The 13,779-nt window shown below is 41.5% G+C and overlaps 1 protein-coding gene and 1 non-coding gene across 3 annotated transcripts in view; one reads left to right on the top strand and one right to left on the bottom strand.

The window, feature by feature from the left end:
- DNAJC12 (DnaJ heat shock protein family (Hsp40) member C12) overlaps window positions 1-5,151 on the top strand; it is a 39,911-nt gene extending 34,760 nt beyond the window's left edge. For both annotated transcript variants that reach the window (XM_027783483.2, XM_027783482.2), the window contains exons 3-5: window positions 707-846; window positions 2,068-2,269; window positions 4,031-5,151. In XM_027783483.2, coding sequence (XP_027639284.1) covers window positions 707-846; window positions 2,068-2,269; window positions 4,031-4,125 — 437 coding nt within the window. In that variant the 3' untranslated portion in view covers window positions 4,126-5,151. The remainder of the gene's footprint in view (window positions 1-706; window positions 847-2,067; window positions 2,270-4,030) is intronic.
- A 6,508-nt stretch (window positions 5,152-11,659) lies between these two features.
- Window positions 11,660-11,741, bottom strand: TRNAS-UGA (transfer RNA serine (anticodon UGA)). The gene has a single exon. It is a non-coding gene; the product is annotated as a tRNA-Ser (tRNA).
- Window positions 11,742-13,779: the final 2,038 nt, after the last annotated feature.

Here is a 13,779-nt window from a genome sequence, read left to right as displayed (position 1 = left end):
AACAATAATAATAGATCATGGTAACATAGGTGACACAGAGATAAAATCTAAGTCTTTATAACCCTTCTACAAACAGTAATATGCAGCTGCATCCTTAGTAACCATTTAATGAAAAATTAACTTGTAGGGGAAAATGAGAGCTCTCATTCATGCAGTCTGGTATTCAAGACAACATTTTAGCATATGTAGAAAACATGCCTAATAAAACGCACAAGTTACTTAATTTGAACTATATTTAGATTTCTCTTTTTGCTTGTCTCCCCCACCCACCCACTCATGCCGCCTTGTGCTTTGCTCCGAGTTCCTTGCTGCTGTGGACCTGTGTTCCTTCTAAGCCTTAAATTCTAGTATGATTTCCCTTGTCGAGGTTGTCTGCAGGGGGTGACTTGTGCCTTTTGCCTGCTGTACTTTGTAAGTTTCTCTGAACTTAAACATAGGAGTTTTTGAAGCCAGTAGACAAATGAGCAAGCATTTTAGTCTTCATTTGAAAAGGGTATGAGTTGTCCACCGAAGGTGCTATGACCCTCAAGCCAGCTAGGTCTGTGCAAAGCTGTAAGCAGAACAACCCTATACCTTTATCACTTAGTTCTTCTGTCTCCTCTACTCTGTTTGCTCTAAGCCATTGTTGGCAGCTCCCCTTTCACAGCTGGATTAATTTCTGTGAAAATGAACATTGGCTTTAGTGTCTTTTTGGTTTGTGTTCTAGTGGAGAACTTCCAGAAGCTACAGCAAGCTAAGGAGATTCTTGCTAATGAAGAGAGTCGAGCACGTTATGATTACTGGCGACGAAGCAAAATTGCCATTCCATTCCAGCAGTGGGAGGCCCTGAGCAATTCTGTGAAAACGGTGGGCGTTAGGTCTAAGTTTGGGCCTTCAGGAGGAGGGGAGGTAGGGCTGGGCAGAGAAAATGTCGCAGTGAGTGAGGGGATGAGTTACAGCGCTTCTGCTGCACTGGTGGGTTTTGAGGATGGGAATAGTAGAGAGTTATCCCTGCACTAAGCGTGTTAAGGAAATTCAGGAAAAGTTGGAGGGCTACAGAAGCCCATTCACAGAAGGGTTTTAGGCTAGTAGGTTTCGATTGAATTTATCAAGTTGCTGCTTTTACGTGTACTATATGACGTTAAGTAACTTAACTGTTTTGAAATGCTTCAGCACACCTTGCTTTTGTAGGAACCCTTCATTTATTGTCAAAGTTAGATTAAAGCTAGGACCTTTGTATGATATAGTCTTCTTTTGGGATATTGCTTATCAGCTGGGTTTTCATGTCATCTGATTAAATAAAAAGCTAACTGAAAAATCTAGGACATAGGCTCCTTGGAACTCTGGCTTTCACACAGGTCTTTGGAGACACCCTGCTAGGCTAGTGGGGTGATTTGTGACAGACAGATGTTCTGAGGGTTGGTTTTCCTCCTAATTTTGCTAGTGAGGTAATTTGGTAGTGTGTTCCTAGTAGATTCTAATTCGATAACGTTTAGGTTTTATTTTTTTTCTGCCTTACTAGGGTGAATGACAGTTACAAGTCTATATTACATTTTAAGGCAGGTGAATGTTTCCCTTGCCAATTCTACCCACCTCAATTCTGCCCACACGAGAGGTTTGAGAGCCCCTCCCACTAAAGCGTTATGCCTGAGCGTAGATGTTTGCTGGAAGCATCCCATCAAGTTTAGTTCAGTTTCAAACAGAAGTCACCCTACAGACTAATAGTAAATCTTTCCAAATGGTCTTCCTTTCAAAGGGCATCTTGAAGTAAAAGATAGCTTTGAAAATGGATGTTTCCTAAGTCACTCAAGCCCTCTTAAGGTGTCTGAAGTCATGACAGAAGGAACTGGACAGAAGACCTTTAGAATTACTTGGTGCATTTGTACTTTTTGTTGTTCATCCCCACCTCACATAAACTGTCCTCTCACATGCTATTTGCAGTGTGTAACCATGCTTTCCCCTATCCTATCGACCTGCAAGCTTCTCTCTAATATGTGCTTATCTTATGATACAAGAAAGAAAAGACAAGTTAATTAAAATCTTTTAAAGCATAGGAATTTGTTCTTTGTTGCTTTTGCATTTCTTTAGTCAATGCACTGGGCTGTCCAAAGTAAGAAGGACCAAATGCTGGAAGCTCCTGACTTGAGTAATAACAGGAACGTAACTAATGAGATTTGGACCCAACAGACTGAAAACAATGAAGATGGATTGTCGGATGGGAGCAGGGAGCAAGGAGATGTTGCAATTCCTGATGCGAGACCACAGTCTTCAAAGAATCCAGACTCCCCAAGTAAGTGAAACCAGCAGTTACAGAAAATTGCAGTATCCAGGGGCTGGCCTGAAATTAGTCATAAGAAATTCTTCTCTGGAATAATATGTTTAACTGGTAGCTTTTTTAATGTGGTTTTAGGTTGGGGTTTTGTTTTGGGTTTTATGGTGTTTATTTAATTTTGAAGCTTTCAGACCTTTCTTCCTACCCCATGTTTGTTTGCTTGTTTGCTAGTAAAAGCGCAAAGAAGAAAAAAAGTATTCTTCTCAAACCAAAATAGAAAGTTCAGTTTTGCTGCTATATCAAGATGGAAAAAAAGCAAAAAAGACAATTATTTTCAGCAATTTAAAAAAAAATATTTAAAAAACCTGTTAAGTATTTAGGTATTCTTTTTTTTTTTTTATCCAGCATTCGGTACTTTTGCACAGTTTGCATGTGATGAGTTAATGAGAGCTAAACATTGAGACTTGAAGGCTTCTTTCGTATTTGAATAGATTTTTTTAAAGAATAGTGCAAGCACCAGAATAAATGTGTATTTCAAAAGCTGTCATCTGACAGTATTTCCTGGTTTACTCACCACAGTGGCCACCCTCTGTTCTGCTTGATCCTTCAGGAGTTTCATTATCTTAGACTTACGTTATCAGAGAACTATTATTAAATTCCTGTCATTTCTTCCCATCTTGATCAAACAAGAAATGAAGTTGAACGGTGAGGGTAGGAAAACCTAATTTAATTCCAAACATTTGTGGGAATGCAGAAAATATGTAAGAAAATTCTACAAACAAATTTATATGAGGGGTAACTGAAAAGTTTATATTTAAAAATTACACTTTATTATATTATTTGCTATTTTTTTGTAATTAAATCATCATTTTATGCTTTGTAGAACAGTACAGTTTCAAAGTAAAGAAAGCATCGTTATGTTCCTTGTAATGGTGAGCTTTCTTTGGAGGCATCTTCTTTCTCATAGTTTTTTTTAGTTTTAATTTCCAGAGATTTCAATGGGAAAAATATAAACCCATGAAATGCCTGATTTATCCAGTGGGCATATATTTATATTAATGAATATTAGAATGTATTTATTTACCAGGGCCTGTATGCATTAATTGTTCACATTTGATGTTAGGATGGTGATAATACTTCTGGTTTAGTCCAGGAAAATGTACTATATTGGATTCCACTTTTAAGCTGGGATATTTTCAGTTCCTGTCTGCTGGTCCATAAGAATTACAGGCTACAACTCCATGTAGCTATTTCAGCCTGAATAAGAGATTTTAACACTAAGTCTGGTAATAGGTTTCAGCTTCCGGATACAGGAAGATCACATTTTATTATTAACAGCCCATAGAGCTTACAAACATAGCACAGGGTCTGAAAAACTCCCTTACTGCCTTGTATGTGCACGGACCATCAGTGCCTTCTCTCCCCACTGCTGCCTTTCACGTACTTGAAGATTTATCATGTCACCCTCTACCTGTTCTTCTTCAGATTAAGCAAATGCAATTTGTTCAGTTTTTCTTTCTAAATCCTCTTTTCTGGGCTGCCATGCTCTTGCTGTTCTCCTTTGGACTCTTCCCAGCTGATAAATAACTTGAGTTTGGTGTTTGCTTGAGTTCTTATTCAAACAATGCCAATAATACAGAGGCTGTCCTGGCTAGTCAAGAGCACTGGAAATTACCAATTTTTACTTATTATTTTTGCAGAAGATTATCAGGTATTATTTCAGACAACTTAGTTTTATACATGTTTATAATAATTTACTTGCTTTTCTCTTTTTCTCAGGATTTTCAGAGGCAAATTACTGGCACTTGCGTTTCCGCTGGTCAGGGGACGCTCCATCAGACCTTCTGAGGAAATTCAGAAACTATGAGATCTAAAATGTGCAAGAGTGTGCAATCATCTGTTCGACAAGTCAGTATTTTTTTGGTCAGCAGTTACTTGTATTTTGTATTCATTCATTGTGATGTGAATGTTTGAATAAATGTCTGAATACTGATTTGTTGCCACACACTCTCTGAGCATTACAGATGGAGGTCTTTTTGTTTAATAAGCAAACTTTAATAAGCAAAGCTTTTTTCAGTATTAAAATAAAGTGATTTTGTGAAATTATCTAACATGTTATGTATTGTATCTTGTATTCTTAAATACTGTGTAGTGAATATTTTTCTCCATTCTGTGATGTTACGAGGAATGTACTCTCAGTAGAACCAAAAGTCAACGTTAAGACTCCAGCATATCATCCTATTCAGTGATGATTTTCCAAAAGTGTATGACAATGTACTTCAAACAAAACTGTGCTTGTTTCTAAACTGTGTACTCTAGTTCTCCATTACTGCAGTGATTTACAATGCACGCATGCACAATACTATTACAAATGTAACTTGTTGGAGAATTGTGATCTTAGGATATAGATGAAATAAGAAGGTTCTTATTATCCAAGGTCAAGCACTCCTAAAAATCACTTGCTTTCTATCTTAAGTACGCTTTTTGCTCCAGCTATTTACTTTGGAAGGCAGTTCCAGAACTTCACTTCTCCAGTTAGCAACTACTTCTTCTAAAGATTTATTGATGGACAACTGATACCCCTTGCATCTGTGCCAGCATTGTTCTGTGGCTTAATAGTAATTTCCCTCCCTGCTCTTGCCTGGTAGACAGGGTCCTGTCGGGGTTTTGTACGGTGAGGAATGAAGAATTGGGGCAGTCAGCGTTCATGTGTACAAAATCTCACGTTAAATGGTTTTGATATTTTGATATAGAATTGTCAAATCCTACATTGTGCTTGTTGATTTTGTATTTTCTTTTTTCTCTGTAAACCTGGCTAAATAGGTCAGGTATCAACATTGTGGTTTTGTGCAGGCAAGTGATTCCATCAGCAACAAATAAAACTGCATGCATCCAGAAAAGGGTTGTTTTCATTTTTAATATTTAAATCCTCTACCCACCACAGACATCCCTTTCGAATTTCTTGTTACTTGTCCACTCAGTGGGTAAAAGCTTAAGGGATTCCAGTTATGAATCTTGGCCACCTCCATGGAAAGTCTTACGTGAGAACTACAGTCTTCTCGAACACGGCATCAGTGTTACTGCGTCTGTCTCTCCCTGAAGTGACATGTGTGGCTCTGCCGTGCAGGGCTATGATGTGCTGACTGACCTACTGTGCTTCTCCTGTTTGCTATAAATCGTAACATGAGTGCCCACCAATGGAACCCTGATAATACGTATTTCTTATTAGCCTCGTCAGTAAATTTATTCTCGTGCCAGTTTTCTTTCCAGGGGCTGATCATGTTAATGCTGGTTGTGTTTGTACCAGTTTTATAACAGCTCGAAGTACTGGTGTTCTGCTGATACAGCTACATTGATCCTAGACTTGATGGCATCAGTAGCAATAGCTGTTTTTGCAGCACATCTTTTTGCTCATCCAAAGCTCGCTCTTTTGATTCTACGTGCTTGTCCCTTGCATGTTTGGCAGCTGAAAACATTATAGAGATTATTAATTCTCTGCAATATCTGCTAAATGTAATTATAAATTTTCATCTAGTGCATATACTGCTTTCCTTTATATAATGGTATTTGCTCAAGAAAGATTTTCAGTGTGTTTTATAAGGAGGAACTAAAGAATGTCAGCAGAAGAAACTCTAGTTTATGCAAAGGATACAAAAGTAATCAGGTGCAACTTTTGTCTCTGGCAAAAAGATGGAAATGCAACCAGCTAGAGTAATTTGAATCAAACGGCAGCTCGGATCCTCCTCTCCCCATTTCACTTGCTGGTCAAGGGGAAGGGAGGGGGTAGGTAGTTGGGTGGATGATATAGCACCTACCTGGCTGGTTTCCCTCGAGCAGTGGGTATACAATAGACCTTTGAACAGCAAACTCATTTTTCGTATCATTCAAATGGCATGATGTCATTATTAGCCACATATTACATGGTTTGTTTTGGCAAAGCACCTTTAGTTATTTGTTCTGGATGAATAATTGCAGGTATGTGGGAGATCCTTAGCCCAGTGAAAGTTGGTAGCAAAACTTGCGCTTTACAACATACCGGATAGAGATCAGTACTCTCATTTGTATTTGCCCTAGTGAAGGGGACAGACCATTAACTGGTGCTCTAATACACCAGTGCAGACTTTTTCTCTGTAAATGTGTGTGTTTAACTTAAAATGGTCCAATTTTCTGTATTTGTCAAATGGAGTTGAATTAACCTGTTCCCAGCAGAGCAAACCCAGAGGCAAGACAAGCAAGAGGAAGCTGTGCAGCCTGTTTTGCTTTTGGGACATCGTAGGTGGGATCTGGCCAGCAAGGACAGTGAACTGGAATAAATGGGCAGCCCAGATCTTCCTCATGTTAGAAAAGAAAATAATAAGGACCTGACAAATTAGTCCATGTTAGATCATTCAGGACCCATCCCCAAGCATAAACTGCTTTTTTTTTTTTTTTAATACATAGTATTTTTAGACTTTTTTTGCCAGTAGCAGGAAAAGATCCAGCAAATGTCCAGCATGATGTCATCCACAATGACATGGTGCTTTGCCCTCTGCATGGTAAGCACATCACGTACCTCACATGCTTAAATAATCATTGGAGCAGGGGCTGTAAGGTGGATCTCTGAAGGTCTGCATGATGTGATTAAGAGGCAGTAGAGTCAGGGATACAGGGTTTTTCAGTGGCCAACAGAGAACTTGGACTTTCTTTGCAAAGTGGAAACAGCTGCAAAAGGACAGTTGTGGGGGTGGGGAGCAGCAGCAACAAGCCCAGATACTATAAATTAGAAGGAGAGTCTGTGAATCTTAAGTTGGGGGAAGAGGACAGCTATCTGCAAGGGATGTTGAGGTCCCATTTGCTTTCTTCTTCTCTTCCTGTGAGTTGTTTAGGTAGGTAGCAAAGTGTCCTGAACCTTCTGGGTATCTGAGGGGTCTGACCTGGTGTGTGCTCCCATTACACAGCCATGGAACACTGCCATGCTTGAGGGCTTTGTTAGCTCCAGCTCTGGGTCGCTTAGCGTAGCTTGGTATGAAAGTAAACAGGCCTGGGAGGTGAGGCTGGGTCCTGTGGAGTCTGGTCAAAAGTACTGATTAAACTTGGACATTTTTGACTTGTGAGGACTGATGCAATTTCAGCTGGAAGTTATGAGAGTGCAGGTGGACGTTGATAAAATACAGAGAATAGGGCTGCTTGTTTAATACAGAGTTTCTAGGTCCCTGGAATTGTATCAACCAGTTTTTTAATATCAAAACCAAAGCAACTTTTTAGCCAGCTGTTTACAATGAAACTGAACAGCTTGGGGGGGGTCTTGAATTATATAAAATTGATATATGTTTAATTACTGCTGTCATGCTTGTTCTTGTGCAAATGCTGAATATGTAAGATTGAGAACATTCTAGATCTTCACAAACTTGTTGTTTTGCCAGCATTTCCCACATGACAATGTAAAAGTTAAAAGTTTTGATGGTTAATACAGGCAGTATATGACTTAAAGTCTTGGGCTGAGTAATGCTGAATGATAGGTAAGGTTGTTTCCTGAATGCTTGTTTTTCTTTTTAAGTGAGAGAGGGGAAGCAAAAAAACCCCAACAACCCCAAACCAAAAAGATAGCTGCTATATTTCATAATAGAAGCAAGTATCCTGATGATTAAAAGAGATACTGGGCAGCTTTAATTTCCTGAGCATGCACATTGCTATCTTATACTTTCATATCCTGCAATGAGGGACAAGGCTGTGGGAAGGTAAGCAGTGAGGCTGTCGTAAAGCTGATGAAATTACACAGCAAAAGATAAAGCAACTCGGTAAACTGCCAGCCTCTGTCACTGTCAGGTGGGGTGATACTTATCGGTTCGCTTATGCTGGGTATCTTTATTGCAGCCCGGTGTACACGCTCATCCTGCTGTTGTAAGAGTTGCTAAGCCTCTCCCCTGGTGGTAGGCACTGGGTATGTTTGTACTTTCATCTTCACTCTCAGTCTCTTCCCCCCGCCCCCATGTTAATGAAGATGGGGCTCTTCATGTGCTCTGTTTGTCCCAGCTTTGAAGGCCTTGTGGCTGAATCATTACAGTGGTGCACAACACAGACTGGGAACTTTTACACATTCTAGGTCTCTGATGGATATCGTAACCTGTTACAGGTGATGGATGCTGGAGAAAATGAGCGTTCTTTCCTCCCTACTCCATCTCCACAGTGGTGTGCTCTTGCTCCCTTCTGGTGGAGCAGTAAGGGAGAGGGGTTACCTCTAGAAAATGAAACATGCTGCCAGTGTTTGGACGGTTTCCAGTCTTGATGTGTGGCGTGGTTCATGGTGCTTTGGGCAAAATGATTTGCTTGTTGCTTTGTCAAAACTGTTTCTTTGAAAATATTGAAGGACTCCTGGCACCAAAGGCAGACTGCTTTTCTAAGGAGATGCAGTTTGACTCTTGGGCATCAGTCCTTACAGAAATTATGTTTACTTTGTCAGGATTGTCAGAGCTGGTCCTTTACTGGAAGGTAATTTCCCTGGAGTCCCCAAATTTATGCTGGGCAGAGGACCGTCAGCTCCTCCTCTTTCTCATGAACAACTTTGAATGATATCGATGGGACAGGGGGAGGGCAGAATAATGAGCAGAAAGGTCCAGAGGGTAAGAAATTGTTCCAGCTGTGGTTGGGCCTGGGCATCTCTGGTGCTTTCTGCTGCTTGCAGTCTTGCCTATCAAAGGGTCTTAGCGTTCCCCAGGATTCCCATGTCCATCCTTAGCCTGCTACTGCCAAAGGACTAGGCTGCTTGCTTCACTGCGAGTAGCTGATGATAAAAGGAGCCTGGACATCTTCAGTATCTCTTTCCTTAGCTGGCTGGAGGCACCTTGATCCCCGCAGGTGCTGTGCAGTGGGGCTGCACTAGGCTTCAGGAGGAAAATCGCACCAAGCGGCAGAGATACGGAGCAGAGCCGTGCTGAGCCCGTGTGTACCTTCTTGGAGTCTGGACTCCAGCACCAGCTTCATTACAGCCTTGCTTGCTCTCACTCTCACAGCTGAGGTTTGAAAAGGGAAGCAGATCAGAACAGTAGCGCTTTAACTCTTTGCTACAAAATGGAGATGAGAAGTGATAGAACTCAGGAGGAAAGCAATGAAGCCACTAGTGCTACTGATGTGTGTGTAGCTTTAGTGGGCTGTTTGGCAGTCCGTCCTTACTTTCTTCTGTAATTACAAAAAAGTTACAACCCCCCCTGCAATTAAAACCATATGGTTCTTCCCCTTTAGAGCCTTGGTGGGAACGTTTTCATAAAACTTGCTGAAGGGTGAGGGTGGGAAATAACTTGGGTGTTCGCTGCTGCTCTTTTATTTTTCAACTGCAAATTTTAAGGACAATCACTTTCGAGGAGAAAATGTTTACCAAATACAAATACTTCCTTAGACAGAGGAGACTTGTTGCTTTTCTGACAGACTGGCCTCTTATTTTTCAATATAAAATTTAAAATAACAACATATTTTGGTGTTGGTCACTTGACTTTTCCAATCCCAGCAAGATCCCAGTGAAAAGGACATCTTGAAGTTGAAGAATTTCTAAAAAATATTTATTGGATTGGTGCTTTGTCATCAGATCTACTAAAGCAATGAACCCTGTATTTTAGAAATAAGACACTTAAAATGGTCAGTAAAAGACCTGGCAGCTGCTTCAGTGATGCACTGGAAAAGAAGGACTTGGTGCGAAGCTTGCACACTGTGTTTAGTATTTCGACTCTTTTAATACTGTGGTTTTATTTATTTGGAGTGCTACCCAAAGCTGCATTACACAAAACAGAGTTTTTCCTCATCTGTTCTGGATTACAGGGGTGGGTGGGATCTTCGAGTTCTAAAAGAACAAAAAAAGTCTTCGAATTCCTGATTAAACAAAATCAAGCTTTGTATGTGGAGAAGTTATATTTTTTTAATTTATCTGAAATATGCACATTCACTAAATATTTTGATATTTTTCAGAGTGACTTACGTGTTGTACTGCCCTAAGCACACCACTGTAAGTTGCTGTTAGAACAGAAATATGCTAAGGTGAAAGTAGCATGTATACTGCACTTTAGCAAAGGATGCTTAAGTCAGTACTCCTGAATTTAAAAATTGTGTCTTCTGCAACATCTGATAAGATGTCTGATTCTAGTATCCCTTGGCACGTACCTTCACATGTGAGAACTTAAGAGAAATGCCTAGTGTTATGGTCACGTATTACACAGTGCCACTGTAAGTTATTTACCTGTTCAAGATTCCCTCTGAAGTGTAACCTCTAAGATTTGCATGTGCCCTGACAGAAACAAGCACTAAACCTGAAATCCCTGGAAGCCGTGTTAGGGAGCACTTTGAAACGTTCATTTTGCTGCCAGCTTGAACAATTGGTTTTGTCCCCTTTATTTTGTTCTGAGCAGAGATATTTTAATGTTTCCTCTTCCCCTACCTCCATTTTCTCATCAAATTGAGTTGCGCTAATAAGATATGATGCTAGAAAGAATGGGTTTGCTTGTGTGTGGGGAGGGTTGTCACCTGTCTTTCAGAAAGATGGGAATGAAAAGTGCTTGCTTCTACTCTAGTGTATTTTGGCCTCTGTGGAAATATCCTTTTTCTTATTTCCAGCCTTCTCTTACCTGAATTTGCAAACTTTTCATCTCTTCATGAATGCTGGGGACACACATATGAGGCAATTGACAGCCGAGTGGTGCAAGGCCGGTCAGGAAGAGGGGGTGTGTGTGTGCAGGGGGAAGTGCCTTGGTCTTATGCTTTTCCTGGTTATTAGTTGCATAATAACTTATGTGGGGTTTTCCCCCCTTGTTGCCAGATAGTGTGTATACGTTTCATGTCTGTGCAGAAGGCCATAAAGGACAGGAACAGATGATCTAGGGGTCTGTACTGGAGGTCTAGGAGTAATCCAACCAGCTTCCTTCCTGAAAGGGAAAGTTTGATGGAGCAAATGCATTCAATATAGAGTACCCTGCTGCTGCTGAGACTTTATTTTGTATCAGTTGTAGGACATGCAGGCAGGACAACAGCCCTTTGGGCAAATAGGGACACTGTGTGGAATGCTTTGGATTACTCCTGAGCTCTGTGCTGGGGCAGTGCCTGTCATGTCTACAGAGGGCCTAGAAGGTGGGCTTTGGAAAGAACGCTAACCTCAGTATGCCCCTTTCCCACCTTCACCAAGTTTATCACGAGTGTTTTAGATGCAATGCTGGAAACTTGACCTGGGACCTATTGCTGCTTTTGTACTTTTGTTTCTTGGCAGCAGCAGGGCAGGCGTGTGTAGACACGGCCTAATGAGTTGCAATAGGCTAAATACTAGATAATCCCGCTTGTTGCTGCAGAGGCACCCTTAATAATGAGACGAGACACCAAGAGTAAAACCTGAACATTCTGAACAGTAGGAAAAGTTTGGGAGGAGAGAAAAGAAAAAAGTAACCCACACCGGCTCGCAGCGAGCAGGGTTCGAACCTGCGCGGGGAGACCCCATTGGATTTCAAGTCCAACGCCTTAACCACTCGGCCATCGCTGCTGCTGGTAGCAATCTGCCCGCGCTGACACTCTTACCCGTCCCTCTGGCGGCGGAAGTTCCCGCCCCCGGCCGCGCGAGGGGCCAATGGGCGCCGCCGCGCCCCCTGCGCGCTCCGCCACGGCCGCTGGGCCCGCCACGCTGCTGCTGCCGGGCCCAGCGGGCCCCGGGGCTGGCCCTGCCGGGCTGTGCTCGGTACCGCGGCTCGGCGCGACGGTGCCGAGTGCCGTGAAGCTGCGGGCTGTAGCTAGAGGCGCTGCCTCTCGCGCAGCGGCTTTGTTTTGGCTGCTGTGAACAGCGGCTCAGGCAGCTGGGGAGGCGGCCGGTCGCCGCGCCCGTCCCCGTGCAGGTGGTAGCTTAATAAATTTCCCGGGCAGCTGTTCAGCTCAGCAAAAATAAATGTCAATTTACACCCGTCTGGGTGTTTCCAACCCGAAACGTGACGGCGGTGCGGGCCGCGGGGGAGGCGCGGCCACAACCGGAGCTGGCGGGAGCCCGGCGGTGTCGCGCGCGGCCCTGGCGGGTACCCTCGTGCCCCCCCCCCCGCTTTACTAACTCTTCTCTCAACTGTTAGAAAAGTTCTCTATCGTGTGACTTTTACATGTAATTTAATTCACTGTAGCTATTTTTTCATCTAGCAATAGTTAGATGTGTCAGCAGTAGTAAATGGAAATTAAATCTAACTTGACTTCATATGCTACAATGGTTAAAAATTTAAGTTTTCCTTTTCACTTATTGCAGGGTTTATGCTAGGGATTGTACCCTATTTTCCCTCCTATAGTCACAGCTTTTGTTACTTTTTTTTTTTGTTAACACCTGGAATGATGGTGATGACTGTGCTTCCCTCTCCCAGGTTTTTATGAGTTATTGATCAAGAAGCACTCTCAATTACTCTTTAACTGTTATCAGCAACAAAAAACATTGCTGGATTAATAAAGACCTTAAAATAGGCTTAATGAAATAAGTCTCTTAAAACTTTTTCCCTGGAGCCTGACCTGGGGAGTGCAGAGGACAGACAGACATTAGGAAGCATGAGGCATTTCTGTAATTGTCAAAGAAGTCAGTTATTTTGTCGTACTTAAATGGTAAAGAGAATTTAATAAATACTTAAGTTAGTACAGCTTTTAAAAAATCCTTACCTTTAATTGCTCATTAGTAGTTGGGAAGTTAGTTTGTGGTCATTGTCAGGCACCTCTAACTGCTCAGTTCTGCAGTACGAAAACCAATAGAGAACTTCTCATTAGTTTCTATGGGAAACAATAACAACAGTGTTGATGGACCACTTGTAGAAACAGGGCTGATCCCTTAGCTACGTGTAGCAGCCCTGTAATCACCCCTCTGAAGTAGACGGTAAAAGGTTGGATCAATACAGAAAACTTGATACATGTTAGTAATTCTTTTTTCTTGCACTTAACTGCATAGGGTTCATTGCTACTGTTGATATTATCTGAGTGTCTTTTTGTGTTATTGTGGATATATTACAAAAATAAAATCAAACTTCATTTAGAGTTTATGCTTGTGCTATTTGCTGTGGCTTAGATAGAGGAACATTTAAAAAAAGTTCGATGGTCCTTAACATATAAATGGTCCATATGAAATGGTCCTTATTATCCTACTCTGTATCCCCCTATCTCACTCAGTAGTTTAGTGTCATAATAATCTTCTTTTAAATTGTTGCCTGTTTAATGTGCTTACACCCAAGGTGATTTGGTCTGTTTTGCTGATGTCCATGTAGTTCTGTGTGTTTGGGTAAGGTTCTCATAAGCTGCATTACGTCTGATAAGATGCTGTCTTTATCCCATAGTGTATCCCCTGGTTTCATATACAGGAAGATGAAAAGCAAGATTATACCAAATTTTTATGATAATGTAAATAGCAAATGTGTGAAGAGCAGGGTGAGGAAAAGTAGTGCCTTCAGTATACCAGGTTATAGCTGGGGGGAACTTCTTAAAGAGCAGATGCAGAGTGGACACAGTCGGAGATCATGTTTGCTTGTGGACAAACAAGTATTTCTCAGGTGTAAATTCCAGAAAAGACTTGT

Source organism: Falco peregrinus, chromosome 1, assembly GCF_023634155.1.
Source record: "Falco peregrinus isolate bFalPer1 chromosome 1, bFalPer1.pri, whole genome shotgun sequence".
Classification (NCBI taxonomy): domain Eukaryota; kingdom Metazoa; phylum Chordata; class Aves; order Falconiformes; family Falconidae; genus Falco; species Falco peregrinus.
The sequence above is the reverse complement of the archived record's forward strand: the minus strand, read 5'-3'. Positions and strand labels throughout refer to the sequence as shown.